General features: G+C 42.3%; 1 protein-coding gene and 1 pseudogene across 11 annotated transcripts in view; both read left to right on the top strand.

The window, feature by feature from the left end:
• Positions 1–13,614, top strand: part of Osbpl1a (oxysterol binding protein-like 1A) — a 204,778-nt gene that overhangs the window by 51,834 nt on the left and 139,330 nt on the right. For 7 of the 11 annotated variants that reach the window (XR_010059548.1, XR_010059549.1, XM_063277125.1 and 4 more), the window contains 5 exons: positions 1,644–1,705; positions 1,868–1,915; positions 3,350–3,423; positions 3,527–3,590; positions 9,259–9,357. Coding sequence is in view for 9 of the 11 variants with exons in the window: in XM_063277125.1 (XP_063133195.1) it covers positions 1,644–1,705; positions 1,868–1,915; positions 3,350–3,423; positions 3,527–3,590; positions 9,259–9,357 (347 nt within the window). In the remaining 2 variants the exon portion in view is untranslated. 11 annotated transcript variants of the gene reach the window in all.
• LOC108348866 (non-histone chromosomal protein HMG-17 pseudogene) lies at positions 9,373–13,321 on the top strand (annotated as a pseudogene).

Here is a 13,614-nt window from a genome sequence, read left to right as displayed (position 1 = left end):
CTCTGCTGGAAGGATAGTTTCTCAATCCCTGCAGATCCATGGGGATAACGAATTGGCAGAGTGTTGTCTTTCTAGGTGCTGTGTGGAACGACTGAACTGATGGCTGAGTTCTCAGTGAACATTTTAAAAGGGTTTTTCTCCTCACTCAAGAAGCAGATATCAGCAGTTCCTGCTTCCCACGTCAGCAGTTCTGTTACTCTGCCTCAGAACGAGTCAAACTCATGGTCTTTTCTCTACATTAAAAACTGTGGCCTTTCCATTCCACAGAGCATACCATTCCCTTGATAAGTATTTCATTATATTAATACAAGATTAAGATTCCATAAACAACTGTGTCATAGGTGTGTAATTCTGAGTATATTAAGGACGACTTAATTATCCCCTTCAAATTATAACTGTATGGTGTGTGGTTTAAATTAGAATTATATGGCATATGAGTTTCTATGTTGGTAGAGCTGATAAAAACCTGAAGCACTATAATAGGATCAGTTAGTTAGATTGTAATTTCTCAAAGTTTAAACTTAAACACTTCCACAGAATTTGAACACCAGTCAAATCATATTGCTTCTTGTCTTGAGACCTTCCAGAGGCTTTCCATCGGGTCACTTGCGGTTGCTCACAGACATCTGGCTCTGTGTGCACTGCCTCCAGGGCTCTCGCCCTGTCTCATTTCTCTCTTGGGGCCTTTGCATTAGCTGTTCCCTGAGTCCTCACAAGATCCTGTCCAGTAACCATCCCCTCCCCAGCGAGGTCACCTAGCACCAGTCTCTGACTTTCTACCTGAAGTGGTAGCTATTGTCTATTAAATATGTCATTAATTATGTTAGCATACCATGGTTTATTACCTGTTATATCTTTTTTAGTGTGAATTTGTTACTGTGTCCTGTGTTGTTCATTATAAATCGCCGGTGCTTTATAATAGTGATCGGCACATAACAGACTGCGTGAGAAGAAATAGAAATAAATGTGACTAATACATACCAGGGTTTTGGTTTTTTTTAAAGAATTGAGCAATCATACTGGAGAGATGGCTCAGCTGTTAAGAGGACTGGCTGCTCCTTCAGGGGTCTTGAGTTCAATTCCCAGCAACCACATGGGATGGTAACTCACAACCATCTGTAATGGGATTCGATGTCTCTTCTGGTGTCTGAAGACAGCTACACTGTACTCACATACATAAAATAAATATATTCTAAAAAAAAAAAGAATCAAATAGTTAACAAGTCAGTGTAAGGCTTAAAGAACTTGACTATGAGATAAGACATCTGTATTGTTTTAAACTGGTGAGCTTGTGGTAATTTGTTCCACCAGTCATTCATGGTTTAACGGTCTGTCTGGTCACGTGACCTGGACAGAGTGTTCTGAGACAATCAGGTTTTCTGACTGACTGGCTTCCCCAAAAGGAGGCCTTCAGGAACCAAGAGGGCATGGTTGGGGATTTAGCTCAGCGGTAGAGCGCTTGCCTAGCAGGCGCAAGGCCCTGGGTTCGATCCCCAGCCCCAAGAGAGAAATGAGACAGGGTGAGAGGGCAACTTCTGGCAGGTGATTTTGTTTTTATTTTCTGCTGGTGGGGAGGAGTTTTGTTGTAGTAAATTTTGCTGTGTGGTTGACATAGTGACATTTTTCCTTGTACTTTTACACAGATCAGAAACCTCTTGACCTTGCCCATGGCACTGAAATGAAACATATCCTTGTTGGTAATAAGGTGTGTATTGATGGACTAAACCTTACAGTTCTGAGTTTCTAAGGTCTGTGTTGACAGATTGAACTGCTAGATTTCTAATTTCCTAAAGCAGTAAGTCTTTTGAAAAGAATTGAATGAGTGCTTCAGCTCTGTGGATGCGTCTTTAATGAAATGTGTTTCCAGCAGGTTGTCCACAAAGCCCTGAAACGCTTTGAAGGCCCTCTCTGGAAGGTAGGAGGCTGGAAGGGATTCTTAATGCTTTGTTTCTGGTCTTTGTTTTTCTTTTCCCATTTTTTTCAGACTTATAGAATGTCCCTGACTGACCATGATTTACGAGTTTTTCCCTTTTTAGTGCCATATAAAGGTGTGTACTTGGGCACCTGTACTCTAATTTGGAATTTTTATCTTTTCTTGCCTTATGCTACTGGGCAGTGCTGGTGAGCTGCAGTTCCCAGTCAGCCCTGTGGCCATGAGGGCAGCAACCAAGACTGCACGGCTCCGGGCTGCTATCATGCACTGCATAATGTTTTTCGTGTTTTAGCCTTCCTTTCCCCCCCACCCCCACCAGTGTACATTGCAGGCATGTGCAGGCTCAGAAAACTCTCTTCCACCAAGCTAGACCCGAAGCCTAGCTTGTGTTTGTGGACCTTAGTGTTGCTCTGAAAGCCCATCCACGTATGTTCTTGGGACACTACAGTTTATTATGGAGCATGCTTCCTTATGAGATGGTTTTTTTCAGTTGTAGCTCAGGTAAATGCGAGTGTTGTGAGCTAAGCTATGATGCTGCATACCTTAAGTACTAAATGCTTGCTCGGCTCATTTTTCTGAGTGGCTCTGAGACTTGAATGCAAGGCCTCTGTGTGCTAGGTTTCATGTCTACCACACAGCTGCATTCTCAGCCCTTAGATGAATATTTTTAGTTATAATATTTTCAAGTCATGAGGACCTTATTGGGCTCTCACAGGCTGACATCTCTATAGATAATTGACATCTCGTGTGTTTCAAAGGCCTCTGTGTTGTATCAATCACTTCATTTAAGCTGATTATACTTTAAGGTGTGCAAATTTAACAGAGAGGGGCAGAGGAAAGTTTTTTCTCATTAAGTCATAATCGCAGTATCGTTTTGTTATAAACATCACGTTATTGAAGGCTCCGTGGAACGTTACTTCCTGAATTGTCCTAGGAAGGATGTTCACTGCTGTAAACGTTTCTGTGTGCTTTAGAATTTTTTAGTCATTTTCTAGAATAAATCATGGTAGTACTTACTACAATTTGCATCCATTAGTAGTCCCTGTATGAACTTTTTGTATGTATGTTATAGAAGTGAATTTAAGTTAACTCTCTTTAGACATTCAATCAAGCTTTGAGGCAGTTGTGTTTAAAGCCAAGAACTGCTGTTTTCTGTAGACAACCCTGCAGAGAGCTGTAGAGCTGTAAACTATGACCTTACCAGTGTGGCTTTGTGCTTTGTGTTCCGACACCCTGTAGAGAGGGCTATGTTGCATTTAATATCTGAGCTCAAATTTATTACGGCTTATTGTTCAGTCCTCCTGTCTAGGTAGAAGTCTCAAATATGTCTATTTAAACTTAACTACTTTTCCTTAGTTATATATTTAAATCCAGACACATCAGCATAGAATTTTTTTTTTTTTCATTTTCCTTTAGAGTTCAAGATTTTTTGGCTGGAAGTTATTCTGGGTAGTGTTAGAACACGGCGTCCTTTCCTGGTACAGGAAGCAGTGAGTATCACCCAAGCCTTACTAAGTTTTAGAATAACATTTAAAATAGTAGAGTCTTCATTTAGGTCTTTTTCTTTGCCTTGATTTAATTTTTGTTTTGAAGGCCTGATGCAGTCCATAATTCTTACCGCCAAGGATGCAAACACCTGACTCAAGCGGTGTGCACGGTAAGGAGATGTGTGTTAGTGAAGATTGCGAAGCCCGTGCTGCAGTGGGTGGGTTGTCCTAACCGTTGCAGACTCTGGAGGCTCCATGGGAAACGGGGTTTTCATCTGTGAGAGCAACTAAGTTAAAGATTCTGTTTGTGCATGTGCAGGCCTGCACGCCACACACAGAGCCAACTTGTTTCTTTCCACTTGTGTTTGGAACATCGAGCTAAAACAATCTAGACAGCTGTCACCACTGGAGGTACACTAGTGTCTTTTCCATGGGTAAACCTGGAAGCTTCTGTGGGAGTACAATACAACTTAAAGCGTTTGTGACAGTCAGTCCCAGCTGCTTCATTTTACCCTCTAGGAGGCTGAGATGTCCCTGTTTACTGCCTGGGCTAACGTGGAGCCCAGGCGGTCTAGGAGGCTGATGTCCTGTTTACTGCCTGGGCTAACGTGGAGCCCAGGCGGTCTAGGAGGCTGATGTCCTGTTTACTGCCTGGGCTAACGTGGAGCCCAGGCGGTCTAGGAGGCTGAGATGTCCCGTTTACTGCCGTTTACTGCCTGGGCTAACATGGAGCCCAGGCAGTCTAAGTGCAGTAGGGTTGTCTGTACTGTAGCAGCCCATCTGCCCTCAGGTGCGCGTGTCTTGCTCTCCACCTCAGTGTGCTCTGCACAGCCGTACTCCCCTGTGAGAGGTTCAGGCTGAGTAAACTGCCCGTCAGCTCAGAACACACTGCGACCCAGGTGGGCCATTCCTCTTGCCCTCACTGGACACGAAAGACTGAGGCTCTGCCATGCTCACCCTGCCCTTCCTGTCTGCTGCCTGTGCTGCCCTCCTCCCGCCCTTGGTTCTGCTCTACACTATGGCTCTGACTCTATCGCAATCTTTTTATTAGTTTACTTTGTATAAAGTAAACTTGTTAGTTTCTCCCACTTCCTTTTTTTTTTTTTCTTTTTTTTGGTTCTTTTTTTCGGAGCTGGGGACCAAACCCAGGGCCTTGCGCTTCCTAGGTAAGCGCTCTACCACTGAGCTAAATCCCCAGCCCCTCCCACTTCATTTTTAAAACTTTAGCTTCTGTGGAGTTGATTAGGTCCTGCTGTGGTATGCCTCTGCGTGTTTTATAATTTGTAATTTCTTAGGCAGTGGTCTGCTTACAGCTTTATCTATGAGTTGTATCAGCACAACATAAGGAGACCCATTGAATAGCCACATGAATCAAGCCATGTTCAATTTCTTCTTCATAGAGTAGACACCTAGATTGACTGAGGTTTTTATTTATATGAGTACACTATTGCTGTCTTCATACACACCAGAAGAGGGCACTGGATCCCATTACAGATGGTTGTAAGCCACCATGTGGTTGCTGGGAATTGAACTCAGGTCCTCTGGAAGAGCAATCAACACTCTTAACCACTGAGCCATCTCTCCAGCCCCCTGATTAAGATTTTTTAATATAGATATTCCTATCCTTAACCTTTAAAAAATTACAATAAAATATTTATAGAACTTAACAGTAACTATTTTACACAGGATGGTTCAGTGATATTAAGTACACTTAATTATTGTGCTGGTTGAATAGCATGCAGTCCCAGAAGTCTTTTCATCTCCCGATGGGTAGGTACTCTGTTGGATTCACCCCCTCACCCTCAGCATCTGCCATCCAGCCACTTTCTGTCTTGCTGAAGTTGACCGCTCCAGGTTCCATACATAGGTGGAGTCATGCTTGTCTTTTCGACTTAGTACAATGCCCTCCAGATTCATCTGGGTCTTAGCATGCTACCACATTTCCTTTTTTGGGGTCCTATGCCTTTGTATACCCACGCCACGCCACGTTTTCTTTATTCATCCTTACTCGGCTGTCAGTGGACTTTATAGTTCTTCAGAGTTACTGACTGCTGTGCACTGTATCTGCCCGTGTGATGAGCATGTGTAGAAAGTACTTTGCGGATATATGCCTAAAAACAGGTCTGCTGGCGTATACTGTGGTTCCAGTTTTAGGGTCTGGAGGGTTCTCCGCTCACCGACGCTGCCTCTTGTTCTTTGTGTTGTGGTCATCTTCGGGTGTGGTCCTCAGCACAGTTGGGATCTGCCTTGCCCTGTCTTAGTGAGGTGTGGTCTTTTTAGGTGCAGTTGGTGAAGGAACGTCTACTAAGCCCTTTTCCCTGTCCTTCAGGTCAGTGGATGGTTTTTGTTGTAAGTGTTCTTCCTGTACTCTGGGTATTTGCACACACAATGGTTTGATGGTTTTTCCACTCTGAATGCCCTCTTCATCTGGATGACAGTGCTCTCTGACGTACCAAGGGCTTAGATTTTGATCCAGTGTAATCTTCCTGGTTACCTTGGTCACTCCTGCAATGGTGCCTTGTCTAGGACAGCACTTCAGGTACACTGTCAGTTTCTCTCCCTTTCATGAATGTCATAGATCGTGTTTTAACATTTTGAGTTGGAATATTTAGAGTTAACTTTTGTACGTGGTGTAAGGTACAGACTCAGCCTCATTCTTCTGCAGTGGATACCCAGCTGTACTCACACCGAGCTTTGGAGTTTGTCCCCTTGTCCATGACTAAGTGGTCTTGGCGTACTCTGCTGAAATCACTTGACCGTTTACGAGGCCTTGGTTCTTTCATTGACTCGTGCACCTGCTGGCATCACACAGTTTTCTTCACTGTGGCTTTGCAGAGTGTTTTAAACTGAAGAAGTTTGCTCATTGCTTACAAGATTGTCCTGGCTATGTGAACTGTCGAACGTCCATGCTGACTTTATAGTGGGACACAGCTCATGTATTTGTGTATGGTGTTATTTGGTTTGTTTTCATCGTACAATGGTTTCTGATTCTTTTTCCTCCTCCCCCACCTCCTCCTCTTCTCCCCTCCTCCTCCTTCTGTTCCTCCTCCTTTTCCTCCTCCATCTCTTCCTCTTCTTCCTCGTCCTTCCTCTCTCCCCGCCTCACCCTTCTTCTCTCATATCCTATGCACCGTGTGCCCTTCTTTGGGCTTTTACAATCCTCTTTACTCTTCTACAGGGTTTCCTGAACTTTGATGATGGTGGTTTGGGATTGACAGTGGTGGTGACAACACAGATGTTCTCTTTATGGCTAAACATTAGACTGCCATGTACCCTCATTACTTTGACCATTTTTGCCCTCAGCAAAGAGGAAACGTCTTTTCTTCCAGAGATGGTAACAACAGTAATCTGTGAATAAACACAGTTGTTTAGGAAGTAATTGGATGGGCACATCGTCTTCACTTAGCAAAATGACAGCAATATCTTCCCTATGAGGGAATACCTTGCCTATGAAATTCCCAGACATTATATTTTTACTGTGTTCACAGTGCCAGATGAGAATTCCCTCCTGTGGGTCAGGGTTAAGATCTAGTCAGAGGGTAGTTGTTATCCTTGTAATAGGCTTTCGACTACTGTGCCTTTGAGAGCACCTTGTCTGACCTGTCAGTGGTACTGCATTGGGTCTTCAAGGGTAAGGGCAGCTTGCTGATTCTTCCCCAACAGCCTCATAGCACCTTTCAGCAGGAGCGCTGCCCATAAGGGCGAATGCTTTATGCAGCTTAGGCTGGTCTTGAAATCACTGTGTAGGGGAGGGAAGGCGACCTTGAGTTCTCTATGTTCCAAGTGCTACTATTGCAGGCATATACCACCATGTGTGGCATTAAAAAAAGCCCAAACTTTAGTTGCTTGGATTTAATTTGTTTTCTCACAGTTTGATGGCATTTTGTTTGGGTACTAGGATTGGACCTGGACCTTGTGCATACTGTCATAGTTTCTTAAGATTAAAACTTAAAATAGGGGGATCATTCTTCTTTACCAGCAGATCCTTCAAACCATATTTTACTATTGGTAGCTGGGTTTTGTTTTACCCCACTAGCTTTGGTAGGTTTTAGTTCATTATCATTTAAACTATTTTCTAATTTCTGTTATGATTTCTTCCTAGAGCCAGTTAATAATTCTAAAAATTAGAAGTATGATGTTTAACCCCCAAATAATTGGGCTTTTTTGGTTATCTTGCTCTGGATTAATAATTCTATTTTGGTTTAGAACACACACTGTATGATTTCTGTTCTGTCAGACTTACTGAGGCTTATTCAATAACTGTATTTATATAATGTAATAATAGTGTATTTGTACTTGATGCTGGGAAGGTAAATGGCTTAGCAGCTAAGAGTGTTTGTTGCTTTTGTAGAGAAATGTTGGTTTATTTCCTAGCACCCATGTAGTGGCCCACACTTTGTATCTTTATTACCAGGGAATCTGACACCCTCTTCTGACCTCTGCAGACACCATACACAAATGTGGTGCATATATATGCACACATGCAAGAAATTTATACAAGTAAATAAATAAAATAAAGAGCATTTTGTTATTGTTCAGTGATATGTCTTATAAGTTGAGTCATGATGGTTTGTTTGCGCATCTTTTCTCTAGTTTATTGTTAATTATTATTAATTGATAAATATTAAGATCTTTACCTGTGCATGTAAAGTTCTATATCTGTGGCTGTTATTGATGGCATACATGTTGATGATGTTTTCCTAATTGACATTTTGTTAAAATTGATTTCTGTCTGATGTTCATATGACCAGCCTGGCCCTTTGACTACCTATCATTTACTTTGAACCTACCTGTATCTTTCTTCTGTCTCTTGTAGGTGGTATATATTTTAGTTTCTATTTCCATTCTGACAGTCATTGACGTTAATGAATCATTTTAAATGTGATTTTGCTCACTTGCTTCCTCACATTGGGTCACTCACAGTTACAGCCTGGAGAGTGGGTTCTGTTACTGGTCTTGCTCTGGAACATGTCTTGAGCAGCCTCTGGTCTCACTGCAGGTTGGCCCTGTTGGGGTGAGTTGTTTGAAGCTGTGATGTGCAGTTCCTAGATGAGAGTGATGAGATAGACAGGCATCCCCGGATTGTCTCTGGGGAGGCCGTCCTGCTCTCTTGAGTGTCTGGCTGTCCAGCTTTGCCTCAGTCATTCTCAGAGACACAGCCGCCGGCCCACCTGAGCGACTTCACAGCTTCTGACCCCGCTCCTCTGAGAGCCCTCACCCCTTGTAGGTTGAAGCTTGTTGTCAGTTCAGTTCCTTCTGTGGTGGGTTTTGTTTTGGGTGGGACAGTGGAGGGTTGGCAACCTTGTTTCATTGTTGTTTTCTCCCAGCATTCCTGTAGTAGGCCTTGGAACAGAAGTCCAACCTCTGTGCTTTTAAATCCCCTCCATTTCTAATTTTTATTGAAAAATAATTATTTCTAATTCTTTTCACCTCCTCTACCACCTCATCTTCAACCTTATCTACCAATTAGCCATTTATACTCAGTTAAAACATTGTCTACATTTGGCGCAGAAGAAATGTTTGAGAATGGTATGAAGGAATTGGAGCTTTGATATGTCAAGGATTTTATAGCCCGAGTACATCCTAACTTATATGTAATTGATGGTGAGTCTAAGGCCACACACGCAGTGAAGCCTGAGAGTTTTCTGGAGTGAGCAAGTGGGGTTGGTGGCTAAGCTGCCGCGGTGGCCCCAGTCTCCTGAGGATTCTCTCCTCATGTTTATCAGCTTTTGGGATTGCTCCACTAAATGTTCTTACATTGTGCTAAAATGCTACATTTGTGAGGGGTAATTTCAAGAGACATTGTTTCCACTGAGTAGATGATTTCTTTGTATGCAGGTGAAACCTACAGATGGCTGCCTCTTCTCTGTCCGATGCTTTGATGACACCGTTCATGGCTTTCGGGTTCCTAAGAACAGCCTACAGCAATCGAGAGAGGTAATCTATGCATTGGCTCATATAGCTTTCCCAGAACTTAAGAATGTATGCTCAGTATTAACATCTAAGATCTTATCTTGGTCATACTGATTAACATTTATTTATTTGTTGGGAATGTAAGCCAGTAAGATGGCCCAGGGCATAAAGACGCTGGCTATCAAACTTGATGTAAGGTTCATATCCATGATCTCTGTGCTGTGGCACACTTATTCATAGAGATAAATACATAAATAGAACTTAGAACTTTTGAAGTAAGATGCATGTGTGTGTATGTGTAGGTGTGTGTGTATGCGCGTGTGTGTGTATGTGCGTGTGTGTATGCGCGTGTGTGTGTGTATGTGCGTGTGTGTGTGTATGCGCGTGTGTGTGTATGTGCGTGTGTGTGTATGCGCGCGTGTGTGTATGTGCGTGTCTGTGTGTATGCGCGCGCGTGTGTGTGTATGTGCGTGTGTGTGTATGTGCGTGTGTGTGTGCGTGTGTGTGTATGTGCGCGTGTGTGTGTGTATGTGCGTGTGTCTGTGTGTATGCGCGCGCGTGTGTGTGTGTGTATGTGCGTGTGTGTGAGTGTATGTACATGCGTATGTGTGAGTATGACTCTGTGTGTGGAGGTCACAGGACAACTCTTGGGTGTCCATCTTTCCTTTCACCTTAGTATATTTTAGATACCAACCCTCTATCAGATGGATAATTGGGAGGTTTTTTTTTTTTTTTTCCTATTTTGTAGGTTTCTTGGCCCAAATGATGGGGTCCCTTGCCATTAGAAGGCCCCACGTGTGGATTGTTGTTCTTAGTGCCTGTTCTGTTGGTGTCCTGTTCAGAAGCTCCTTTCCTTTCCAGTGACTTCAGGCTGCTCCTCACTTTCTATTCAGGATGCCTGTCCTCGTCCCTGACCCACTTTGAGTTACCAGAGTGCTAAATATGGTCTGTTTTCATGCAGCCATCCTGGTTGAACAGCACCACTGTTAACAATGCTGTCCTGTCTTCCGTGTATGTTTTTGGCTTCTTTGTGAAAACTCAGGTTCACATAGGTGTGTGGACTTGTGAATGGGTCTTTGATTCAGTTCCATTGCTCAGTGGCTGTTTTTATGGAAACATCCTGCTGTTTGCTCTGTAGAGTACAACTTGGAATCCGAGACAGTGCTACCTCTGGCAGTTTTGAATTATTCACTGTCGTTTTAGCTATCCCGTTTCTTCTGTGTGTCTGTGTTTCCAGATGAAGACGAGAAATATTTTCCAACTTCCACAAAGAACCGTATTGGAATTCTGTTGAATCTTCAGGATAGCCATTCTCTTAACTTGAATCCTACTGTGCCACGAGCATGGGGGATCTTTCTGTATTCCGGTGTCTTTGAATATTTTTCTTCAGTTTCTTTTTCTTTTCTTTTTTTTTTTACACAAGTCTTTCACTTGCTTGGTTAGTCTACCACAAGCTTTTTTTTTTAATTTAATTTTTGAGGCTATTGAGAAAGGTACTGTTTCCCTGATTTTTTTCTCAGTCTGTCATTTGTTTATAGGAAGGCTATTAATTTTTATGTGCTAATTTTATACCCATATATTTTGCTGTGTATCAACGATAGACATTTCTTGATGGAGTTTTAGGGTCTTTCATGTATAAAACTATATCATCTGCAGGTAAAGCTATACTTTGGCTTCTTCCTTTCCAATTTGTAGCCTCCAGATCTCCTTCCAAGACTTCAAGTTCTATATTGAATATTTATGGAGAGAATGAACATTTTTTCCTTCTTCCTGGTTTTAGTGGAACTGCTTAGAATTCCTCTTTGTTTAGGTTGATGTTGGCTGTAGGCTCGCTGTAAGCCACCTTTATTATGTTGAGGCACTCTCATGAATTCCCTAATCTCTCCAGAACTTTTATCATGAGAGAACGTTGGATTTTGTCAAAGGCCATTTCCGTCTCTGAGGTCTTCAGTTTGTTTATGTGGCAGATTACATTTATTGATGTAACTGTGTCAAATCATCTCCGCATCTCTAGGATGACACTAACCTGACCGTGGTGCACAATCTTTCTGATGTGTTCTTGTATTCTGTTTGTAAGTATCTTGTTGCGTTCTTTTGCATGTATTCGTAAAGAAAATTAGTTTGTAATTTTCTTTCTTAATGGGTTTTTGTGTGGTTTTGATATCATGGTAGTAGTGACCTTGCAAAATGAATTTGGAAATGTCTCTTAAGTTTCTAGTTAGTGGAATAGTTTGAGGAATATTGACATTAATTCTTCAAAGCTCTGGTATAATTCTAGTGCTGAATTCATCTTAACTTGCTCTATTCTTTAATTGGTTGGGAGACTTTTAATAAATTCTTTTTGGTATGGGTTATTGATCTGTTTAAATTGTATATTTCATCCTGTTTTAACTTTAGTATGTTGTATATATCAAGAAATTTATCCATTTCTTTTAGATTTTCTGGTTTGTTGGAGTACAGATTTTAATTCTAATTTATTTTTTTTTATTGAAAACATTTTCTCCATACAATATATTCCGATTTTAGTTTCCTCTCCCCCAGTTCCTCCCTGATCCTTCCAAACTCCCCACAAACCGAAATCCATACCCTTTCTATTATTAGAATACAAATAGGCATCTAAAGTAATAATAAAATAAAACAAATAAATTGGAATAGGATGAAATAAGTAAACTACCAGGAGAAAAAGCCAAAGAAAAAGCATGCGAAACTCAGCTGCAGAGAAAGAAACTCTGATGCAGAAAAGAAACGGGTGCAGACGGACCAAACCTGTGTTCAGTGCCAATGTCCCCTGCCACCGCTGCCACCGCCATGTCCAAAAGAAAGGCTGAAGGGGACGCTAAAGAGACAAAGCCAGGGTGAAGGACGAGCCACAGAGATCTGTAAGGTTCACTGCTAAACCTGCTCCTCCAAAGCCAGAGCCTAGGTCTAAAAAGACCCTGCAGAGAAGGGAGAGAAGGGAGATAAGGGAAGAAGGGGAAGGCGGATGCTGGCAAGGATGCGAGCCATCCTGCAGAGAATGGAGACTCCACACAGACCAGGCACTGGGAGCTGAAGGTGCTAGAGAGGCCAAGTGACATGTGTGCATTTTTGATAACTGTGTACTTCTGGTGACTGTACAGTTGGAAATACTATTTTTTATCAAGTTTTATAAAAATGTAGAATTTTGTTTTACTTTTTTAAAAAAACTATTGTTAGCACACAGAACACTTGATTGTTGGGGAGGAAGGATCATGTGTCACTAACAAAATATCACCCAAGCTGGATTGAGGACAGAAAACCTCTTTCCTTGATAATTTTGAAAGGCTCCTATTGGCTTCTAGGAGAGACATCCTGGTCTTGCATAGGTGGCCACCAAGGCACAAAGTGTCTTGTGGTCTGGGAAAACTCAATTCATTTTTATATCCTCTTTCCCCTGTACCATCAACATAGACGTAATTCCCTTAAAGTCAGAGACCTGTTGGAACCTGACCCCCAAAATTGGTTTTCTAGTCTATTGGGCAATGTGGACTTTGCAGTGACTTCCTCGCGTGTTCTCAGAAGAGCGCTGGTTTTTTATAAAAGATTGTGGTTCTTCAGACTGATGATTCTGCCACGTTCAGTTCCTGACAGCCAGGGTCGGCGTGTGGAAAGTCATTGAACAACACCCTTAATGTGAAGTGTCAGTCCTCACTCTGAGCTACTTCCCCTTTTCAAAGACTTGAATGAAGACTTCATTGGGTTTTATGGTGGCTTTCTGATTTGGGTAGTTTATACAGGAAGGGAATTTGGAAGTTCTTGTATATTGTTGACTGTCTGCCCATGTCCTGCCTGAAATACTATGATTGTTTATGAAAAAAATCTTTAATAAAGCTGGTTACAGTTAAACTTGGAAAAAACAACGAAACATGCAGAGGAAGAAACTCAGATGCAGAGAAAGTAACGGATGCACATGAATCCTGTAAAAGTGCAGCATTGGAAACTCTAATATGTATTTAAAGGACTTGGGAAGGAAGGGAGGAAGGGAGGGAAGGGGGAGGGAGGGAGGGAGGGAGGGAGGGAGGGAGGGAGGGAGGGAGGAAGGAAAGAAGCTAAACAATGGATATAATGCTCAGACAAACGTGAGACAAGGCCCCTCCAAAGGTGCCACTGAGTTCATTTGGTGGTGGCCGTGTACTGCTGGGCATGAGGTCTGTCCCTAAGGTGGTTTGTATTCTCAGTAAGACTCCATTGGAGAAACTCATCTTTGTGAGTAGTTATCAATTAGAGATGGCTTCTGGGTTAGGGGTGGGGACTTGTGTCTAC

Source organism: Rattus norvegicus, chromosome 18 (assembly GCF_036323735.1).
Source record: "Rattus norvegicus strain BN/NHsdMcwi chromosome 18, GRCr8, whole genome shotgun sequence".
Lineage (NCBI taxonomy): Eukaryota > Metazoa > Chordata > Mammalia > Rodentia > Muridae > Rattus > Rattus norvegicus.
This window is presented reverse-complemented; position numbering and strand designations above follow the sequence as displayed.